This window comes from Staurois parvus, unplaced genomic scaffold (genome assembly GCF_062004578.1).
Source record: "Staurois parvus isolate SC_StPar_1 unplaced genomic scaffold, SC_StPar_1.0 ptg002940l, whole genome shotgun sequence".
Taxonomy (NCBI): domain Eukaryota; kingdom Metazoa; phylum Chordata; class Amphibia; order Anura; family Ranidae; genus Staurois; species Staurois parvus.
Genome location: NW_028320736.1, coordinates 129,127 through 152,225, shown reverse-complemented (window position 1 = coordinate 152,225; position 23,099 = coordinate 129,127). Strand labels below are relative to the sequence as shown.

General features: G+C 45.8%; 1 protein-coding gene across 1 annotated transcript in view; it reads left to right on the top strand.

Annotated features, from left to right (window-relative positions):
• RAD18 (RAD18 E3 ubiquitin protein ligase) overlaps positions 1 to 23,099 on the top strand; it is a gene marked incomplete at its 3' end in the record, with an annotated part of 168,761 nt that overhangs the window by 80,858 nt on the left and 64,804 nt on the right. Inside the window, exon 3 of the mRNA XM_089666961.1 lies at positions 1,675 to 1,859. Within this exon, the coding sequence (XP_089523087.1) occupies positions 1,675 to 1,859 (185 nt within the window). The remainder of the gene's footprint in view (positions 1 to 1,674; positions 1,860 to 23,099) is intronic.

Genomic DNA, 23,099 nt, shown 5'->3' with positions numbered 1-23,099 from the left:
GGGGATATCTGTACTGTTCTGACATTTGGGGGATATCTGTACTATTTTGACATTTCGGGGATATCTGTACTGTCCTGACATTTGGGGGATATCTGTACTGTCCTGACATTTGGGGGATATCTGTACCGTCCTGACATTTGGGGAATATCTGTACTGTCCTGACATTTGGGGATATCTGTACTGTCCTGACATTTGGGGGATATCTGTACCGTCCTGACATTTGGGGGATATCTGTACTGTTCTGGCATTTGGCGGAATTTCTGTACTGTCCTGACATTTGGGGGATATCTGTACCGTCCTGACATTTGGGGGATATCTGTACTGTTCTGACATTTGGGGGATATCTGTACTGTTCTGACATTTGGGGGATATCTGTACTGTTCTGACATTTGGGGGATATCTGTACTGTCTTGACATTTGGGGGATATCTGTACTGTCCTGACATTTGGGGATATCTGTACTGTCCTGACATTTGGGGGATATCTGTACTGTCTTGACATTTGGGGGATATCTGTACTGTCCTGACATTTGGGGGATATCTGTACTGTCCTGACATTTGGGGATATCTGTACTGTCCTGACATTTGGGGGATATCTGTACCGTCCTGACATTTGGGGGATATCTGTACTGTTCTGGCATTTGGGGGATATCTGTACCGTCCTGACATTTGGGGGATATCTGTACCGTTCTGACATTTGGGGGATATCTGTACTGTTCTGACATTTGGGGGATATCTGTACTGTCTTGACATTTGGGGGATATCTGTACTGTCCTGACATTTGGGGGATATCTGTATTGTCCTGACATTTGGGGATATCTGTACTGTCCTGACATTTGGGGGATATCTGTACTATTCTGACATTCTTGGACCTCAAGAAATTAGATTGGCTGTCAGTACTTCAGGATTGATCAATATTCAGATATATACCATAGTTTGTGAACTCTATAACTTTCCTACAAACTAAAAAATACATCCTAATTTGGGTTATTTTCACCAAAGACATGTAGCAGAATACATCTCAGCCTAAATTTATGAAGAACAATTATTTGTTTGCAAACTTTTATAACAGAAACAAAGAAAAACTTTTTTTTTCAAAATGTTTGGTCTTTTTTTTGTTAATTTATCAAAAAATAAAAATCTCGGCGGTGATTAAATACCACCAAAAAAAAAGCTCTAGTTGTGTGAAGAAAATGATAAAATTTTAGTTTGGGTACAATGTTGTATGACCGCGCAATTGTCATTCAAAGTGTGAGAGCGCTGAAACCTGAAAAATGGCCTGGGCAGGGAGGGGGTAAAATTGCCCGGTATTGAAATGGTTAAACGCTCCGTGGCTGGAAAAGTAAATTTTTTTTTGAAGGAAATGCTTCGGTGGTTGCTCATATCAGTTCAGATCAGATTCCCTGAAACATAACTCTACATTGCGCCATAAATATTTACTGTACGCGAGAATTCTGCCGAGTTCCATCGATTTCCCAGCAGAATAACTGAGTGCTCACAGTATGTTTACTGAACTTGGCTAATATCTTGGGAGTCGGATACCTTCCACATCAACACCATGGTGAACGTAACAGTGCAATATAGAGAATATCGAGCCGGAGGTATAGAGAATATTTATAATGGAGTTGCAGGTCATACTCTAATTCTTCTTCTTTTGTTTCTTCTAACAATCGCAGTTCTGGACAGAAACGGAGGCCCATAGCCAAGGTGGTGTACAACCTTCTGTCAGAGAGAGACCTGCGAAAGAGGATGAAGGAGGTCGGCCTGTCCACTCACGGCACCAAGCAGCAGATGATCCGGCGGCACCAGGAATATGTGCATATGTACAATTCACAGTGCGACTCGCTAAATCCAAAATCAGGTAGGGTGGTATCCTCCTTTCAGTAATTGCAGAAAATGAACTATCCCTTTCAACAGCACTCTAGTGAAGCATGAAAATAAAACCTCTTTTGTTCATTGTCTCCGAAAACACAATAATTGACTGCAGGTAAATTGATTGGACTTCCCAACTTGAGCTCAGTTGTGGTGCTTCCTGGGTGGTGGTACCAGTTCTCAGGGTGGCATGGAGAGACAAGACAGCAGACATTCAGTGTGTTCTTAACTGCTAGAGAAATCCCAGTATTTGTGCAGCTGAACGCCAAGTGATGGTGGAAAGAGCAAATTCCTCCATCAGTGCAGAAGGAGAAAATCTAGATAGAAGAAGGAGCGGAGTCCTCCAGCAGAGCAGAGTATTTCAGGAGAGGAGAGTTATAGAGGAAGGAGCGGAGAGTTATAGAGGAAGGAGTGGAGTCCTCCAGCAGAGCAGAGTATTTCAGGAGAGGAGAGTTATAGAGGAAGGAGCGGAGTCCTCCAGCAGCGCAGAGTATTTCAGGAGAGGAGAGTTATAGAGGAAGGAGAGGAGTCCTCCAGCAGCGCAGAGTATTTCAGGAGAGGAGAGTTATAGAGGAAGGAGCGGAGTCCTCCAGCAGTGCAGAGTATTTCAGGAGAGGAGAGTTATAGAGGAAGGAGCGGAGTCCTCCAGCAGTGCAGAGTATTTCAGGAGAGGAGTTATAGAGGAAGGAGCGGAGTCCTCCAGCAGAGCAGAGTATTTCAGGAGAGGAGAGTTATAGAGGAAGGAGCGGAGTCCTCCAGCAGCGCAGAGTATTTCAGGAGAGGAGTTATAGAGGAAGGAGCGGAGTCCTCCGGCAGAGCAGAGTATTTCAGGAGAGGAGAGTTATAGAGGAAGGAGCGGAGTCCTCCAGCAGCTACCACATATATGCATACAGCTTGTGGTGTTGATCTCTGCTGAGTGTGCGCTCAGTCTCGTACCCCCTGCACTGTGGCCAACCTATCAACGACAGCTCCTGGTCATGGTTTACAACTGGGAGCTGGTAGAGTGCAGTTCTGATCACATGACCACTATGACAGCCAACCACAGTGACCACATAATCAGGAAGTTCTGGTTTTAGGAGTCCCTTAAAGGGGTTAAACAAAGTAAATATCACCTAGTTAGTTAGGTTTTGCGTATGCTTAAAATGGAACTTCCCTGCATGTGAGCCAAAACCAAAATGCTATATAATTCATTTTTAATATTTAAAGCAAACTCCCCCATTCATCCGTGTCTCCATGTTTTATTTTGATGAGAAATCATTTTGAAAACCACCTCCTGGCATTTCTGGCTGTGGCCATCTTGAGTAAGGGCAGGTGATTCATGTCACATTTACTTCCTGGAATTCATCTGCCTTTAGCTCAGGCATAGGCTGAGCTGAGAACCCTCCCCTCCTGAAGACTGCTGGGATGTATGATAGAATTTAACTAGGCATGGAAACCAATATGTAAATGATGGAATGCAAAAAAAAAAGCTTAAAACTAAATGTGATATACGTTTACTAATGGTAGCGGCCTGGGGATTAAAAATATTCCATGGTGATTGAAAGAGTGAAGTTCCATTTTAAAAATGGGGGGGGGGGGCACTCATGACGTGTAAAAGGCCTGTATATGTGAGCTATTAGAGCTGACCTCCAGCCTTCAGTCTTGCACAGTTGTACCGGCTCCTCTCCTGGACTCAAATGGCTTACTCCGATTTCACTGCACACTGTGAGCGTCTTGCACTGCTGCAGAAAATTAGATAGAGCCCTTCCCCATTTCCTGGCTGGAGAACGTCCAGCATCATCTAGCCTTTTCCACCCCAGCCAAACTGCCCCTGGGCTTGCCGCTTTCATTCATTGGAATTCCGTTCTTTCAATTGTTGAGGTTCAACATCACGTGTGGGTGTTACCTAAGGAGGTCTGCATGCAAGTACAGGCTGCCTTGGACCACCCACTTCTCCAGATTCACATCTACCCATCAAGGCAACTCTTCTGAAGAACCGTTTCACTCAGGGGCGGACTGAGAACTCATAGGGGATCATGGGGCCCCTGTGTCCTTGCCCAAACTCAAAAAAGTCTATCAAAAAGGTACCAGGGGCATCTCATGGGGCCCCCTACTGACCCCGCGCCCTTGTTCAGTGCCCGATTTTCCAAATGGTCAGTCCGCCTCTGGTCTCACTGCTTGAATTAGGACTGAGGGCTCTTGAGAAAAGTACTGAGGCAGGGTGCTGTGATATTTTAACCCCCCTGGCGGTATTCCTGAGTGTAGCTCGGGGTAAAGTTTCAGCACCACAAGCGGTAACCCCCCCGAGCTACACTCGGGAATACACTGCAGCGTTGCTCCGGGATCTCTTCTGCACTTACCTTGTCCTGCGCTCCCGCGATGTCCCTCCTGCAGTGTCCCCGGCAATGTCCTCCGGCCGATGCCGGCATCTGTCTTCTGGGTTCCGTTCCCTACGAGCGTCGGGACGTACGGGGGACGGAACTGGCGGGAAATTTAATTTTAAAAAGTGACATTCACTAAATATACTAAAATCACATAGTATAACATTCCTGTATCAAACCATTTCACATACATTGTGTCCCGAGTGCTTTGTCCGGCGCCCTGCCTGCATTTTTACTCTTCTTTCTGCCTGGAAACTGAGAAACGTCCATGGCGTCCAAAAAGCGTCCCTTTAGGTCAGACGCAGTTTTAGACCGGCTAGAGAACAGCGATAGTAAATCAGAACCACTTGCAGAATTGAGTGATAATGATTTGTGGGGGAAATTCCTCATCAGACACTGAAAACGATTCTGCGACTGAGCTCAGCGATGTGCGAACTTGGCGCTCTATTTCACATTTCAGTGTTTTTGGTTTGATTATATTATTGAATTACATTTATTGTTATATTATTATTTTTTATGATTATTTATTAAATTATAATTTATTATTTTGTGTTTCAAGTTTTATCCTCCCCGGGATGTTTACTAGACTCTTGTTCAGACAGATTTCAGTGAGTTATTCCTAAGAATTACAGGCCTACAATAAAAAAAAAATACACATTTCCATGCAAAAAAATGTACCGCTTTGAGCACAGAAATACTGACATAATCATGACAATTAAAGCACTGAGCACTTTTTTAATTAGTTTAGAGCGCGGTAATTATTGAATTAATTGATATCAAATGCATACCTGTAGAGAGTGTGCAAAATCACCAGCGATCTAGAAAAATATATATGCTCCTCTGTTAGTATACCCTGGTGGCTCACAAGTAAACCCATTATAACTGACATAATCATACTGCTGGGAAGTTGAGGTAGCTATGTACAGTGCTCAGCCAGTCCCTCCCACCAGCAATGATCTGCCTGCATTGCGTAGGGAAGCACAGAGACCCAGGGATGAAGTCACTGGGTCTGAAATCAATTATGGAATCCAAACAGGTTTTATTTAAAGATTTAAAGGGGGAAAAGAGAAACCAGAAAAGGCCAATTAAGCTTCAGCTTTAATAATCTACATTGAGTCTTTTCAGCAGCTCGCTGGGTAAAAACTGAGAATATTCTGCTTTGCAATCAGCACAAAGTTGCTCTTTAATCAAAGTCCTTCACGTCTTTCCCTGCACAACGTGTGGAAGCGGATGAGAATACAGAACACAAAAGCAATTTATTTTCTTCTGATTGAAAAGTAGAATCATCTCTTTGTAATTGACCTCTGGTGGCTGTGCCTCGGCGGACCGTTGGAGTGACTGCTTTCTGAGAGTTTCTTCAAAATACAGAGGAGTGCGGATGTGCTATTAGGTTAACTGCACGGGATAAAGCGTTTTTGTGTTTTTTGTCCCACTTTTCAGTAAGACTGTCATACAATTTGTTTTTCAAGAGAAATACGGACAACAAATGGAGCTGAAACCAGCAACTGGTGGAAGAAACGCCAGCAGATGTTTAACCACTTCCCGACCGGCAATAAACGGCCGGACGGTGGCAGTGCAGGGTCGGGTGGCCGTTTATGAACGGCCTCCCCGCACCCTGCTTGTGCGCGCTCCCTGGGAGCGCGCAGCACCGCGATCCGGTGCCCGCTGTGTCCTCCGGACACAGTGAAACACCGATCGTTGGACGGGACCTCTGTACGAGGTCCCGATCATGTGATCACTGATTGGCCAATCAGTGATCACATGCAAAGTAGTAAGCAAGATGTCACTTGTGACATCATTGCTTACTACGTGTGAAATCTGTGAATGATCACAGAGGTCACATGGTACAAGGCTATTCACAACAGCCTTGTACCATGTGACAAGCTGTGACCAATCACAGCTCACTCTGTATTTCTCAATGAGTGCAAGAATGCACACAGAGAGAAAGAGAAATGATTGCTTTTACATCCTATATGGGTGTAAAAGCAATCATTGTAAAAAAAAAAAAAAAAAAAATCTTCATCACCCTCCACAAGTAGTACAGTGTCACCATGGTGACACTGTACTGCTAGGGTGACAGTATGTAAAAAATAAATAAATAAATAAAAAATAATATAAAAAAATAAAATAAAAATGTAAAAAAAAAGTTTAAAAATTATAATTTTTGGTTATAACCTATTTTTTTTTTTTTTTTTTTTTTTACTAAAAAGATAACGAAATACATTTTGGCAAAGATTTATGATGAAATATTATTTATTTGCAAAATTTTATTAAAACACTTTTGTTCAAAATTTTTGGACTTTTTCATTTACATAGCAAAAAAAATAAAAATCCCAGCAGGGAATAAATACCACCAAAATGAAGCTTTATCTGTCGCAAAAAAATGGTAAAAAATTAATTTGGGTACAGTGTTGCATGACTGCGCAATTGTCATTCAAAGTGTGATAGCGCTGAAAGCTGAAAATTGCCCTGGTCAGGAAGGGGGTAAAAGTGTCCGGTCTGGAAGTGGTTAAAGCTGAACTCCAGGGAAACCACTAAATACACAGCGAGGAGAGATCTACTGAAACTGGAGCACTCAGAATCTGGTGCAGCTCTGCATGGCAGCCAATCAGCTTCTAACTTCAGCTTGTTCTATTAAGTTTTGACAATACCTGGAAACTGATTGGTTTCTATGCAGAGCTGCACCAGATTTTGCACCAAGCAGTTTTAGTAAATAACCCCCCCAGTTTCTTCCAGAGCTTGTGTGTCTTCCTCAGACTTGGGCCAGGATGTCTCCTTGGTGAGGCTTCTAGATCAGAACCTCAGTGGTATCCCTCTTTTGGCTTCCAAAGAACTTGTAGCAGGTTAGGCTCCCCAGCTAAGCACAGCCGAGACCTCAATAAGACAAGCAGAACAGTCAGGAAGGGCTGGCAGTCCTTCTGCCTGGGACCCCCCCCTCCCTCTGAATACTTCCCTCTGGGGTTCTAAACTATTTATGCACTTCCCAGCCAACATCTGGGCACACCTCTCCAGGGATTGGCTGGAGCTGAATATATACTGTACTCAGGCTGCTTATTCGACTCTCTCATCTGCTATGTTCTACAAATCTCCAGAAAACAGGGGGAAGCAAACTTGCAGCCTAGGGATGGCCATACATTTATACAATTTTCTTGTACAATTTTCCTTTAGATTTACCAAAACCATATAATATGAGGTCAAACCTAAACATTTTCAATTTGTATGCAATCAGGCAGGTGGGCCCTTGCAGTACATAGTTGAAGGTAAACCTAAAGGAAATTGTATAAGCTATGGGCAGCTTAAGGCGATCTGTGACGGACCGTCTGGCACCTTATCAGGGTCCTTCCATCAGAGAACTGCTTCCTCACTGCTGGGACACAGGAAAAAGGTATTATAGCTGGTCGTTGCACCCGAGGACTAGACGACACTAGCTTAGGTGCAATTGGAACTGTTTATTGAGCAGAAATACAGGTTTTTAACACGTCAGAAATATGGGCAGTCCCCACGTGAACAATAAAAGCAAATATTACACATTGAGACACAAATTGGATAACTAGGTAAAGTCGACACAAGACTAATCCCATCATATAGGAACTTCCAGGAGGGCTAGCCAACAGACAGAAGCCATAGGTGACTCAATTAACCAAATTAACAATGGGGCAAAGAATCAACAGTAAGCACACAACACTTTAATAAACAGGTTACAGCAAGAGTCCTCAGCATCAGGTTGTTTTGAGCTGATTATATTGACATCTGCTCTGAGCCCGGGTTCACACAGATGCGGTGCGGAATTTGGAGCGTTTTCAGTGCGAATTCTGCACCGCATCAGAATCGCACCCCATTCATGCGAACCGCTGCTTGTGTGTATGTTAACAACACCCTGAAAGTGGTCTGCAAAACGCGGTGCGATGTGCAGAATCTGATCATATAAGTGTGTATACCCATGCGATCCGATTCTAGTGCGGATCCAAAAAAGGGTCCTGCACATTTTGGGGTGCGATGCGAATAGAGCCATACAAAATGTACGGCTCCAAACGTACCGCACACAAATCGCAGGTGATTTGTACAGGAATGTGGTGCAGTTCCTGCGCGAATCACGTGATATACCGCGCCGCACATATGTGAACCCGGGCTGAATCTAGGAGGTGGGGGTTGAAGCAGTCAGTGCTGGTTTGGGCACAGAGACCCCAAATCTCTATCCTGGTCCTCAAGTTCTCAGTCTGTGTGTTTTGGGGAGACATGGACTTGAATCTGAAGTAAAACTACTCCAAAGGTCCCCCTCCGGCACACACCTCCCAAAGAATAGAACCCACTCAGATGCCAGGACCCATGGTCCGTAGGCAAGAGGCTAGCCTGCAGTCCCGGTTGGGTCTGTCACACAATCATATACTGAGAGCCAAACGTCTAATTGTGCCTCCCCAAACCTAGCAGCCTAAGTAGGAGGGTGCTACAATGTGCATTGGGATGCAGCCGCTGCACAGACACGTGACAGTTTTGTGGTTCCGTGTCCCTGAACGCAGACTCTATGCATTCAGGTATATGCACTCGCTCAGCACTCAAATGGGACTGAACCACTGAGACAGTAATAGCCGTGAATGGGACTGCCTGCATACAGAACCCCTGTGCATCCTGTGTTGGCAAAAACATAGCTTCGCACAGGTGTTTTTTTTTTGGTGATATTTGTGGGTTTTGTGCCTCTCTTGGAAAATTCATTATTCATCATTCCACTATAAGAAGCTGGGAGATATATGGGGTTCATTTGTCTCACCCACTTTTAAGAAGTAGATGTAGAACTCTCCGCTCCTCACAAGACCTCCTTCTCTCTAGTTCCTCCTACCATGCCCGTCTGCAGGACTTCTCCAGGGCGTCACCCATCCTCTGGAACTCCCTACCCTAATCCATCAGATTATCACCTACTCTCCTCTCCTTTAGGCGCACCCTGAAAACCCACCTCTTCAGGGAAGCCTACCCCACCCCCTGCTAATTGCCGCCCTCCTCCAATTTTCCTACCACTCCATCCCCCACAGCTATCTCCTCCTATACCACTCTTCCCTCCCTCCTAGATTGTAGGCTCCAAGGAGCAGGGCCCTCGAACCCCTCATGTATTGTATTGTATTATTGTACTGTCTCATGTATTGTCTCCTATTGTAATGTACAGCGCTGAGCGAACTGTTGGCGCTATATAAATACTGTATAATAATAATAATAACTATTTTTTTCAAAGAATAAATGGTGAGCGCAAGACAAAAAAGGAAAAAAAAAAAAAAAGCTAGCACAACGTGGCTAACCCTTCGTCTCCACCAAAACAAAACACTTTAATATCAGTGTGCAGCGCTAATAAAAATGTTCGTTATAATCAACGATGACCAGTGTGATCGTAAAAGAAAAGTAACAACATAAAAAACAAAAAGAGAATAGTGAATACTCCAATGAAGAAACAAAATGGACGGTATAACAAATGAAAATAAATAAGTCCTCTAAATATCATAATATTCCCAAAAATCGTGATGTGAACAAATCAACAAAATGTTGTGACTTCTGTGACTTCCACGCTTCACCTCCACCATAATGCACTCACCACAAGGAGGTAGCAAGCAAGCCCAGAGCGGAATGACACTAAGGGGTGTTCCTGCCTTTTCCTCCTACCAGTGACCCGGTTGAAGGTGGGATCTCTCCAGAAGCCAGCGATACACCAAATGAACAATCAAAAGTAGAGTAGCCAAGTCTCCATCTCCAGCCCACGGTGAACCAAGGAAAGGGATTCCTCCTAGAGGGCAAGCTCATAGACCGAGCTCGGAGACAGTATCATATAGTGTAGTATGTTTTGTTAAAAAGATAGCAACCACGTGGAGCATAAAATCAACAATAGATAAAAGGCACTTACAAAGATGGCCTCTGGACCATCACGTGGACACGGCGCATTGACGTCAGCACGTAGGCTCCTCCTGACACGTTTCGTGCGCACGCATATTCTCAAAGAGATCCAGCCATTTCTTTTTATGATTTTTCCTTTCTCTTACGATCACACTGGTCATCATTGATTATAATACACATTTTTATTAGCGCTGCACATTGATATTATAGAACTAGTTTTTGCCTGTGGTATCCATACTTTGAGTCGTTGACCTGGAACAAGCATACGGATTACGAAGTAAAAGAGAAGCCATATTCCTAATCTCCGTAGTTCTTCCAGGTCAGTGCCCCAGAAAGCGCTGAAGACACTGGATTATGATGACAGCCAGAGAATTAGTATTTAGGTAGGTCAGCAATGGCCGTATCTTAGTGCCAGTTTCCTTTAATTAGACATTATACGACGTGCGCTAAAAAAAAAAAATGTATTTTGTTCTCAGAGAATGTTGTGAGTATGCCAGTTCATGTTTGTTTCCTTCCCCTGCATGTAATAAAGCAGAGAGTTCACACACAGGAAATGAATAGTATAAAGAAAACAAATACAACCAAATACTAAACCGCTGCTATTGTCCATAACATCTGTGCATATATCAGCGAGCCATTCGGGTTCATTTATATGTAAGTCATCTTTCATCCATCCACTGCCATATTCCGCAGGGTCCTCGTGGTGTTTTTTCGGGGTCTTGTTTGTATGGGATGGGCACAGTGTCTACAGGCTTCTTCAGCCTTTTTACTCCATTTACTCCTTTCAAGTCTCAGGAAACCCCTGCGAAAACCAATTTATTAAAACCAGTGGGAAATAAATCCTCTTATATTGGTGAACAGTAGGAAAATGACCCTACAATAGTGGGAAACATTCCCCTTACATTGGTAATCAGTGAGATGAATGTTTGTTACATTGGTGGCCAGTGGGATACATGTTCCTTACATTGGTGGCCAGTGGGATACATATCCCTTACATTGGTGGCCAGTGGGATACATGTCCCTTACATTGGTGGCCAGTGGGATACATGTCCCTTACATTGGTGGCCAGTGGGATAAATGTCCCTTACATTGGTGGCCAGTGGGATAAATGTCCCATACATTGATGGCCAGTGGGATAAATGTCCCATACATTGATGGCCAGTGGGATAAATGTCCCTTACATTGGTGGCCAGTGGGATAAATGTTCCTTACATTGGTGGCCAGTGGGATAAACGTTCCTTACATTGGTGGCCAGTGGGAAAAATGCCTCTTGGATTGGTGGTCAGTGTGAAAATGTCCCTACATTAGTGGGAAAATTCCCCTTACATTGGTGGTCAGTGGGATAAATGTCCCTTACATTGGTGGCCAGTGGGATAAATGTCCCTTACATTGGTGGCCAGTGGGATAAATGTCCCTTACATTGGTGGCCAGTGGGAACAAGGCCCGTAACATTGGTGGTCAATGGAAAAAATGTCCCTTACATTGGTGGCCAGTGGGAAAAATGCCCCTTGGATTGGTGGTCAGTGTGAAAATGTCCCTACATTAGTGGGAAAATTCCCCTTACATTGGTGGTCAATGGAAAAAATGCCTCTTAGATTGAGGGTCACTGGGAAGAATGCCCCTTACATTGGTGGTTAAGTGGGAAAATGCCCCCTTTAAAAACAACTAAAAAGGCAATCAGTGTCACGCAGCTGGCTCTGCTAAGTGGCATTGGCCCCAGGACCATGCAGGCACCATCAGACGGAAGGTTAATCATCCACAGCTCAAGGAATCCCTAGTCACCTACAGAGGAACCCTGGTTAACATTGGCTTTTCTACATCATCCAGCTTTGTAAACTGACAGTAAGTCCGGGTTCACACTAATGTGGTGCGGTATATCGCATATGATTCGCACAGGAACTGCACCGTATTCCTCTGCAAATCACATGTGAATTGTGTGCGGTGCGATTGGAGCCGTACATTTTGTATGGGTCAAATTGCCCCGCACCAAAAAGGTACAGGACCCTTTTTTGGGTCCGCACTAGAATCAGATTGCACGGTTATTCACACCTATGCGATCCGATTCTGCATATCGCACCGCGTTTTGCGGACCGACTTTGGGGCGTTGTTAACTTAACATACACACCCGCAGCGGTTCGCATGAATGGGGTGCGATTGTGATGCGTTGCGGAATTCACACAGAAAACGCTGCAAATTCCTCACCGCATCAGTGTGAATCCGGGTTGAGGGCAGAGGCACTCTGAGGAGCAGGTCTGTGCCACCCTGACTCATAGCGAATCTAATCCGATGAGGTGATTACTGTATTGTCGGAGATGCAAAGTCTACAGCCTTGATTGGGTTTCCAAGGATATTCCATTTATGTTTAGTGAAAGGGCATGACAGCTACATATTTATTTCAGGTACTTATATATTGTACGCAGTGCTTTACATATATATTGTACATTCACATCAGTCCCTAACCCTCAAGGGGCGTACAATCTAAGGTCCCTAACCCTCAAGGGGCGTACAATCTAAGGTCCCTAACCCTCAAGGGGCGTACAATCTAAGGTCCCTAACCCTCAAGGGGCGTACAACCTAAGGTCCCTAACCCTCAAGGGGCGTCCAATCTAAGGTCCCTAACCCTCAAGGGGCGTCCAATCTAAGGTCCCTAACTCTCAAGGGGCGTACAATCTAAGGTCCCTGACCCTCAAGGGGCGTACAATCTAAGGTCCCTAACCCTCAAGGGGCGTACAATCTAAGGTCCCTAACCCTCAAGGGGCGTACAATCTAAGGTCCCTAACCCTCAAGGGGTGTACAATCTAAGGTCCCTAACTTACATACATATACAAATATAGCGTCACAAGGGATTACACCTTCATGGGATTTATATATATTATATATGTGTGTGTGTGTATATATATATATATATATATATATATATATATATATACAAACATATATATATATATATATATATACATATATATTTATGTACTTAAAACGTGCTTATAAAGAGTCTCTATGACAACAAAGTCTTTCTTTTTTTTAATGAACACCGGAAACTGCGTCCGCCAAACACGTGTTACAACATTCTGCCACGTGAAGCACACGTTGGGTGGCGGACGCAGTTTGCAGATTCATTTATAAAAAGAAAGACTTTGTTGTCATAGAGACTCTTTAGAAGCACGTTTTAAGTATATATGAGTGGCATTAAGAGGAATTTTTTTAAGTGCGTTCGCAGAATTTTGGATAGAATTATTCCATGTTTAGTTTGTATGATTTATTTTATTGTTTGTAGAGAGGATGTAGAGGCTGTTTTTCTGCTCTATACATTTTGGATTCTAGGGGTTTTCTGTACTTTTTTTTTTTTTTTTTTTTTTTTAAGGATCCTGTCACACAGGTTGCGTCATATTTCATTCAGGAGGGGATCTATGAGCAGGATCCATGGGTGAATTGGAGTACAAGGTGGGGTGGATGTCACCTTTGTGCCCGTTTTAGCTTCTTGTCCAGATTCTGAAAGCAGACTGTGGTGGACTTATGGGCTGTCTATTGTAAACTGACTCCTGACCATTTATATCAGGCTCCCCTCAATCTGTCACATTTAGGTAATAAAAAATAGAAAAAGGTGCAGTCCCCTTCCTTTTTTTTTTTTTTTCTTTCTGGACCTGGACAGACTCAGAGGTAAGTACATGCACCTGTCCATCAACCTGCTTGAAATTTGGCTGACAGGCAGACCTAATCAGAAAGCCCATGTGAAATGGGGCCTTAAGGGATAAAGTACGGAATTGTTCATGCATTAATGTACTGTATGGGTTGTTTTTTTTATATGGCGCCAACAGTTTGCTTAGCACTTTACAATATAACAGAGACAATGCAGCAATAATACAGTTCGATACAAGAGGGTGGTATTTACTGCGATTGTCAGGAGCAGGTGTGACGATCGCGCGTCAGACCCCTGACCTTCTCATCAAACTCGTGACCGAAGGACTAGCCAATCTAAAACCGCAATGTCACGTGCGTAACAATGCCACGCCCAGCTGCACCCTGCTCAACGATTTTCCAGCGAATGGACCACAAATCGATGTACCGGCAGCCTGAGTGCGATTGTTACTGGGTCAGGTAAATTTCGCAATTGACCCTTCACACTGCCACCACCTCCTTTTTGTACAGAGAAAGAGGAAACTCGGTAATATCAGCAATAACACTAGGATGATTGGATAATCGTTTGTATATCAAGGTTAAACCCACACAGTAGCGCTCTTCAGCGGCAGGAGTACGTAAGTTGCATTAAAGAGTTATAGAAACAGTTCAACACTTTCAGAAAGAAAGATTTATTACTAAATGGTCAAAAGGGTGCAATAAAAATATTTACAGAAAAAAGATGTAACCAATATATATATATATATATAAATATACAGAGAGCAATAACACAGCAAAAAGGTAACAGAAGTTTTGAGAGGTAGAGTACTTGCCAAAAGTCCTGGGTTAAGCAGATCAAGTTTCAGAGCAAAAGGGCACGGTCTCCCAAGTTGGTTCTGACGTTAAAAGGGAGATTTCTTCAAATTCAACTCTTAGGCCTGACAGCCTATTTTGTATTCCCCCCAGCAGGGGGTGTCTCTGAAGCCAAGGACCAATGCCTCATTTGGGGAGGGGTGTCTAAGCGGAGATCCAAGCTAGAACCAAACTCTCTTAGCTTATATTTTGGCTCATAACTTTTCCTAGGCACAAGTAACATTCCACCCGCGGGTAGATTATTATGCAGACACATCTGCGGAACGGTTAGATATGAAATACATACTGGAATGGTTCAAGAGATGTAATGTTCTGCTTTCTTATATATTCCAGCCAAGGAGTGTGACATATCAAACGGATTGTCTTCTCGTGAGCAATCTGAAGATATGCCTGGTTTTTCTGTAAGTCTCTCATATTCCAAGATAAGAGACATAGGGGGAAGATGGATTTTAAAAGTGGTATCTAGTTTATGATTTCCCTGGAGTGTCTTTGAACTCAGGGGAAGGCTTGGGTTATCCTTTTATGAGGTGCCAGATTGCACAGTTTCTTGGACAGCCCGGCACCCAGCTCAGAGAGGTTTTATAGCTCGGAGCTTCTGCTTTGCTCTGGCCTGCCTTCCAACACACACCCCGACCACATGTCACTGTGGATCTCGGAGGGGGGGGGGGGGATGAGGAAAGATATGTTTGTACAAGATGGATGATCCTTTGCCAAGATGGAGGTTGGAGCAAAATGTTTGAACCGTGTCCATCTCTGTGGGTACGATTGCTACAGCAGGTGAATTTGTTTTGGGTTGTTCCTTGATGGTAGGTCATGGTAATGACAGGAAATGAACAGTTAAAAGTACAAAACATTTTTTTTTTTACTCTTTTGGGTCAGTTTTCCTTTGATAATAGTAAAAATAAATATATGAAGATGGACATGATCACTTATCACCTGATGAAAGTCCTATTTGTCTTGATACAACCAGGTATAATTCACCTGGAAACACGAAGCAGTCACGATGATAGGTACAGTTTTACTGGCACATTTCAAAGTTGCAAACTGCATTCAGGTATAAAACCCAGAAGCAAACATTCATTATATTGCCACTTGCTAATTCTTAGATGTAATGGTTGCATTAGTTTTCTTTTTTAGACTTGCTTTCTTCTGTTTTCATCTGGTGATCCAGCCAGCAAGTCTGTTGTTTTTCATAAGAATAAGCGCTCTCCCAGTTACAGGGTTGAGACAAACCATTTAAGCACTGACGGGTACTTGATCCGCTGTTATAGATGGAAAAACCTTCATCCCAAAAGGAAAAAAAACTGTTTGCTGTAACTGATTATAAAGTGTGAACTGGAGTTCAGCTTCAATGTGTAGTGTATTTAAATCTGCTAGTACATCTAACACTCCCTTCCCCCTCAGACTGACAGTGCTGCTCTCCAAAGGTGCCCCCTGTACTCCTTCATCCAGAGTGGGGGCGCTCTAATACAGGAGGTGTGGTAGTGGCCAGATCGCTAGGTGAAAACAGAGGGGGGAAAAAGCCTAAAAAGAAAGAAAACGAATGCAGCTGCCACATCTAATGATTGAAGCTGCAATATATTTCATTTATGGTTTTGGGTTTGATGCTGCTTTAAGATTTGTTTGGACCCCGATCATTCATGGGTTAACATTATAACCGCTTCATTATTTTTGTGTTTTTGGAGCTTCTATTTAGATAAAAACAAAGCTAATGACTGATTTGGCAAGGAAATGCATATTAGCTGTGATACTAATAACAGCTGGAAAAGACTGAATACTAAGACCAAAAAAGTTTCAAAAGGCTCTCTGAAGATTGATGGAACTAAAACGCCATCTTTAAAGATGGATTCCAGGTGTGGTATACTGTTACCATATATTTGTATTTCAATGGTTTTTATTAATTTTAAACAGTATAAAACAGAGGCAACAAAACACGCCCACGCAGGGGCGATCAATTGCACCGATAAAAAAGGCATAATAGAGCAGACAACGCTCTAATTCTAATAAGGCAAAACGTATGCCCACGTAGGGGCTATCAATGGCACATAGGTTACAATAACATCAGTGAAACGCTGACTAACGCAACTAAAGGCAGCTGTCCACTGTCACACCAAAACAAACAAAAAAGAGAGAAAAAGAACAGAGAGGAAAGAGAAAAAAAAAAAAACACACACACCAAAGAGCAGGGGTCCACGAGCGCCAATACCAAACTCCATTACCTCCCCACACTGGCCGGGGGGAGCGTGGGAAAGGCGTATTGCAACCACGGCTCCCATATTTTCAAAAATTTATGTTGAGAGTCGTTGCATATACTCGACATCTGTTCGTTGAGCATCATAGTAGTCATACGATCCCGCACCCTCTGAAAAACGGACTCTTCCAGGCCTGAGCAATTGTCCTAGTGGCTGATAAAAACAAATAGGAAGCCAATCGCTGCTGACGAGCCAAGAGGCCCGGTATGGGGCAATGAAGCAAAGCATACCGAGCGTCCCGGCGTATGGAGAGATGGAACAAAGTGAAAAGGAGGCCAAACACACGAGACCAAAAAACGAACCAACCTCGGGCATGACTAGCAGATATGCAGTACATCGCCACGATGGCCGCAACCCCGAAAACATCGATCACTACAGGCAGGGTTAGCCTGGGCCAGACGAGCCGGAACCCAGTACCAACGAAACAATACCTTATAGGCTGCCTCCAGCGTGGTCGTATTAAATGAACATTTAGCTATGAGGGACCAGGCCCTATTCCAGTCCTCCGGATCCACAGCCACTCCCAGGTCACGTTCCCACTGAACAACATATGAAAGAGAAGTGTGCGACGAGCGTCTGTTCAAAGCTGCGTAAAGAAGGGAGATAAGGCCCGGGGCGCCCGGGCGCTGCTGGCAAAGCCGTTCAAAGGCAGATTTCTGATATGGGAAAGCAGAAGTGGCTCTCAGCGAAAGCAACCAGTGCCGCAATTGAAGGTACCGAAAAAATTCCGCTGGGGGAACATCTCGAGAATCCAGAAGGACATTCCAGGTGGGAAAGGACCGAAAAATCAAAAAGTGTTGCACCTGTGAGAAACCATGAGCCACCCACCAAGAAAATGCCCTCGGGTGATCTAGACCCGGCGGGAAAAGAGGGTTGTTAACGATTGGAAGCAAGGGCAAGAAGGGTGACATCAGGCCACTGGAGTAACGTACCGAGTCCCAGACTTGTAGGCCATGGAGCAACTTCGGGCTCAGCGCCATAGGGCGCAGGGCAGGGGGAAGCCATAGAAGTGTCGACAGTGCGATAGGGGCACAATTAGGTAGTTCCAGCAGGACCCAGAGAGGAACATCAGAGGAAGCGTGCAACATAGACAGCGGGGCAATCCGGCTCGCCTGATAATACTTAGTTACATCAGGTACCCCAAGACCACCCTGGAGTCTATGAGCAAAAAGTGTATTTCTAGAGACTCTGGGGTGTTTATTGGCCCAGATAAAACGCATAAACTTCGCCTGAAGCAACCGAAGAAAATAAGGGGGAACCCGCACTGGGAGGGTGCGAAAAGAATATAACAATTTCGGCAAGATGGTCATTTTCACTGAATGAACCCGTCCTATCGTTACCATATATTTGGACCAATGTAACTATGTATATACCATACCTGGCCGATGCCCCTGGAAGCTGGAAATCACTGAAGTAGACACTACTACACCACTACTACGGCGATCTTCACTTGCTTCTGGGTCCCGTGCTTGGCAGTGGTGTGATATATTGTGAACACAGAAAATGATTTATATTTGCTGAATGAATGCAAGGCATTCTCTGACTGGATGAGGCGGAGAGGTGAGGCAATGATGTCACAGTCTCCACCTCATCCAATACTTGGCCTATCTAATCTGAGGATGGCCCAGGACTCCCATTACACCCTTCTCCCCACCCCTGGATGTTTGCGTAGTTACATAGTTTATTAGATACGCGTGCGTGTGTGTGTGACCCATGTGCGTGTGTGTGACCTGTGTGTGTGTAACAACCCCAAGAGTCATGTACTGTATATTCTACTTCCTGAGGAAGATTTGAAGTTCTCAACACTCTCAGCCAGTACCTCTTCCTGGGGAAACGAGTACCATATTTTACTCTAACAGTAATGAACCCTTTCCATGATCTTAGGTTCATCCTCTTTTCTTCTAACCTCAAATAGTAACCGTGTGTCCTCCATAGGGACTCACTTTTCACTTTTACAGTTACTTTAGTCACCTTTGATATATTTGTACATTGTAATCAAATACTGTTATGGACCAAGTGAATAACTGCAGTCACTGTAATTGATCCTCAAAGCTGAGCTCCTCCGATCATTCGCCCTCCCGTAGCTGGGCGCCTCCCTCCCCCACCAGCCGGGCTCCTCTGCCCGCCCCAGCCGGGCTCCTCTGCCCCCCCCCCCAGCCGGGCTCCTCTGCCCCCCCCCAGCCAGGCTCCTCTGCCCCCCCCCCCCCAGCCGGGCTCCTCTGCCCCCCCCCCCCAGCCGGGCTCCTCTGCCCCCCCCCAGCCAGGCTCCTCTGCCCCCCTTCCCCTAGCCGGGCTGCTTCACCCCCCCCCTGCCCCTTCCACTAGCCGGTCTCCTCCACCCCCCCTTCCCCTAGCCGGGATCCTCCACCACCCCCCTCCCCTAGCCGGGATCCTCCACCACCCCCCTTCCCCTAGCCGGGATCCTCCACCACCCCTCTTCCCCTAGCCGGGATCCTCCACCACCCCTCTTCCCCTAGCCGGGATCCTCCACCACCCCTCTTCCCCTAGCCGGGATCCTCCACCACCCCCCTTCCCCTAGCCGGGATCCTCCACCATCCTTTCCCTAGCTTGGGCTCCTTCACCCCCCTCCTTCCCCTAGCCGGGATCCTCCACCCCCCTTCCCCTAGCCGGGATCCTCCACCCCCCCCTTCCCCTAGCCGGGATCCTCCACCCCCCCTTCCCCTAGCCGGGATCCTCAACCACCCCCTTCCCCTAGCCGGGATCCTCAACCACCCCCTTCCCCTAGCCGGGATCCTCCACCACCCCCTTCCCCTAGCCGGGATCCTCCACCACCCCCTTCCCCTAGTTGGGATCCTCCACCACCCCCTTCCCCTAGCCGGGATCCTCCACCACCCCCTTCCCCTAGCCGCGATCCTCCACCACCCCCCTTCCCCTAGCCGGGATCCTCCACCACCCTCTTCCCCTAGCCGGGATCCTCCACCACCCCCTTCCCCTAGCCGGGATCCTCCACCACCCCCTTCCCCTAGCCGGGATCCTCCACCACCCCCTTCCCCTAGCCGGGATCCTCCACAACCCCCCTTCCCTTAGCCGGGCTCCTTCACCCTCCCCCCTTCCCCTAGCCAGGCTCCTTCACCCTCCCCCCCTTCACCTAGCCCGGCTCTTTCACCCTCCCCCCCCTTCCCCTAGCCGGGCCCCTTCACCACCCCCCCCTTCCCCTAGCTGGGTGCTCCTTGTCACATTGTACAAGGCTGTTGTGAATAGCCCTGTACCATGTGATCTCTGTGATCATTCACAGATTTCACACATAGTAAGCAATGATGTCAGAAGTGACATCTTGCTTACTACTCTTCATGTGATCACTGATTGGCCACACAGAGGGTCCCGTACAACGATCGGTGTTCTGCTGTGTCCAGGCACCAGATCGTGGTGCTGCGCGCTCCCAGGGAGTTTGCACAAGCAGGGAGCATGAAGGACGTTTATAAACGGCCACCCACCCCTGCACTGCTCCCGTCTGGCCGTTTATATACATGGGCCGGACGGGAAGTGGTTAAACTCTCGAATTTAACCAATGAGCTTTTCAGGTGTCCCTTTTCAGTGCTTTGAAAGAGCTTCTCCACCTCGACTCCCATCACCTTCGGAGGACCTGCCCAATGACTGTAGTGAGATGACTCTCGTACAGGAAGCCTGCAGTCCTTTATTACTTTTCATCATCGTATTGCTGAGCCTAGAGGTCCTGTTATTATTCCAGCTCTGCCGTAATGTGTTTAGGCCGGAGGAAAACAAAATGTTTCGCCGTGTGTTTAGCTTAATCTCTTTAGTCACATCCAATAAAATCGCAATCGCTCTGCAGCTAACCATTGATGCAAGTAAATGAGGGAGACGTGCCTTATTTCCAGGCTTCGGGGATGGAGCGATTTAAAGTGAAATGCCACATTTGTTTAACGTTCACCTGTATGTTATAAATAAAGCTAGCGCTGTTATGGAGAAGGATAAGGGCTAAACACATTTGGGTCTTCCGGTGTTTACGGTTTTAGACGATTTTGAGGGCCACCTTAGTTCAACAGATCTATGACGTGTGCAAAAGTCATCTTACTGGACATATACTATACAATCTGACTAAAGGAACAATTTCCTTTAGAGCTACCAAACGCTAAAGGACACACCTTGTCAAATCAAGCACTCTTGCACTACATAGTTGATGGTGGATCTAAAGGAGATTGTACAATCAGATTGTATGAAAGGGGGAAGCAACTGTGGCCCTCCAGCATGCCTCTGCCTCTAGGAGTGCTTCCCAGTCTTTCTATCATGCCTCTGCTCCTCGGAGTGCTTCCCAGTCTTTCTATCATGCCTCTGCTCCTCGGAGTGCTTCCCAGTCTTTCTATCATGCCTCTGCTCCTCGGAGTGCTTCCCAGTCTTTCTATCATGCCTCTGCTCCTCGGAGTGCTTCCCAGTCTTTCTATCATGCCTCTGCTCCTCGGAGTGCTTCCCAGTCTTTCTATCATTCCTCTGCCTCTAGGAGTGCTTCCCAGCCTTTCTATCATTCCTCTGCCTCTAGGAGTGCTTCCCAGTCTTTCTATCATTCCTCTGCCTCTAGAAGTGCTTCCCAGCCTTTCTATCATTCCTCTGCCTCTAGGAGTGCTTCCCAGTCTTTCTATCACGCCTCTGCTCCTCGGAGTGCTTCCCAGTCTTTCTATCACGCCTCTGCCTCTAGGAGTGCTTCCCAGTCTTTCTATCACGCCTCTGCTCCTCGGAGTGCTTCCCAGTCTTTCTATCATGCCTCTGCTCCTAGGAGTGCTTCCCAGTCTTTCTATCATGCCTCTGCTCCTCGGAGTGCTTCCCAGTCTTTCTATCATTCCTCTGCCTCTAGGAGTGCTTCCCAGTCTTTCTATTACGCCTCTGCCTCTAGCAGCGCTTCCCAGTCTTTCTATCATGCCTCTGCCTCTGAGTGCTTCCCAGTCTTTCTATCATGCCTCTGCTCCTCGGAGTGCTTCCCAGTCTTTCTATCACACCTCTGCCTCTGAGTGCTTCCCAGTCTTTCTATCATTCCTCTGCCTCTAGGAGCGCTTCCCAGTCTTTCTATCATTCCTCTGCCTCTAGGAGGTCTTCCCAGTCTTCCTATCATTCCTCTGCCTCTGAGTGCTTCCCAGTCTTTCTATCATTCCTCTGCTCCTCTGAGTGCTTCCCAGTCTTTCTATCATGCCTCTGCCTCTAGAAGGTCTTCCCAGTCTTCCTATCATGCCTCTGCCTCTGAGTGCTTCCCAGTCTTTCTATCACACCTCTGCCTCCTAGAAGAACTTCCCAGTCTTTCTATCATGCGTCTACCTCTGAGTGCTTCCCAGTCTTCCTATCATTCCTCTGCCTCCTAGGAGTGCTTCCCAGTCTTTCTATCATGCCTCTGGGAGTCATGCCTGTAGCTGTCAGTCTTGCAATGCCTCATGGGATATGTAGTTCCACAACAGCTGGTGGGCTGCAGTTGCCCACCCCTTACATACAATATCTGATTGTGCCATCTGCTTTAGATCCACCATCAACTATGTTGATTGTACAAACGGACCTATTTCTTCTCTAACCACTTGGCCTTTTTGTTTAGGGTCATTATCGTGCTGGAAAGTCCAAGAGTGTCCCATGTGCAGAAGAATGCAAATTGTCTGCCAGTATTTTCAAATAACATGTTGTCATCAATTTTCACAAGATTCCCCGTGCCTTTAGAGCTCAAACACCACCAAAACATCCGTGAGCCACCACCATGCTTCACAGTGGGGATGGTATTCTTGATGCAATAGGCCTTTTTGACCCCTCTCCAAACATAGCGCTTAGGGCTGTGCCCATGAAGCTCTATTTTGGTCTCGTCACTCCAGATTACAGTGTGGCAGAAGTTGGCGTGTCAAGGTGTTGTCGAGCATATTGTAACTTTTTTGTGGCATTTGCGCAATAAAGGCTTCTTTCTGGAACTCGGCCATGCAGCTCATTTTTATGAGTAAGTGTTGTATTGTGCTCCTTGAAACAACCACACTCTTTTTCCAGAGCAGCCTGTATTTCTCCTGAGGTTACCTGTGGGTTTTTCTTTGTATCCCGAACAATTTTTCTGGCAGTTGTGGCTGCAATCTTTCTTGGTCTACCTGACCTTGGCTTGGTAACAGGAGATCCCCGAATTTTCCACTACTTAATGAGTGATTGAACAGCACTGACTGGCATATTCAAGGCTTTGGATATCTTTATATCATTTTCCACCTTTATAAAGTTTCATTACCTTGTAACAGTTCTTTTCTGCTCCCCATGGCTCAGTATCTAACC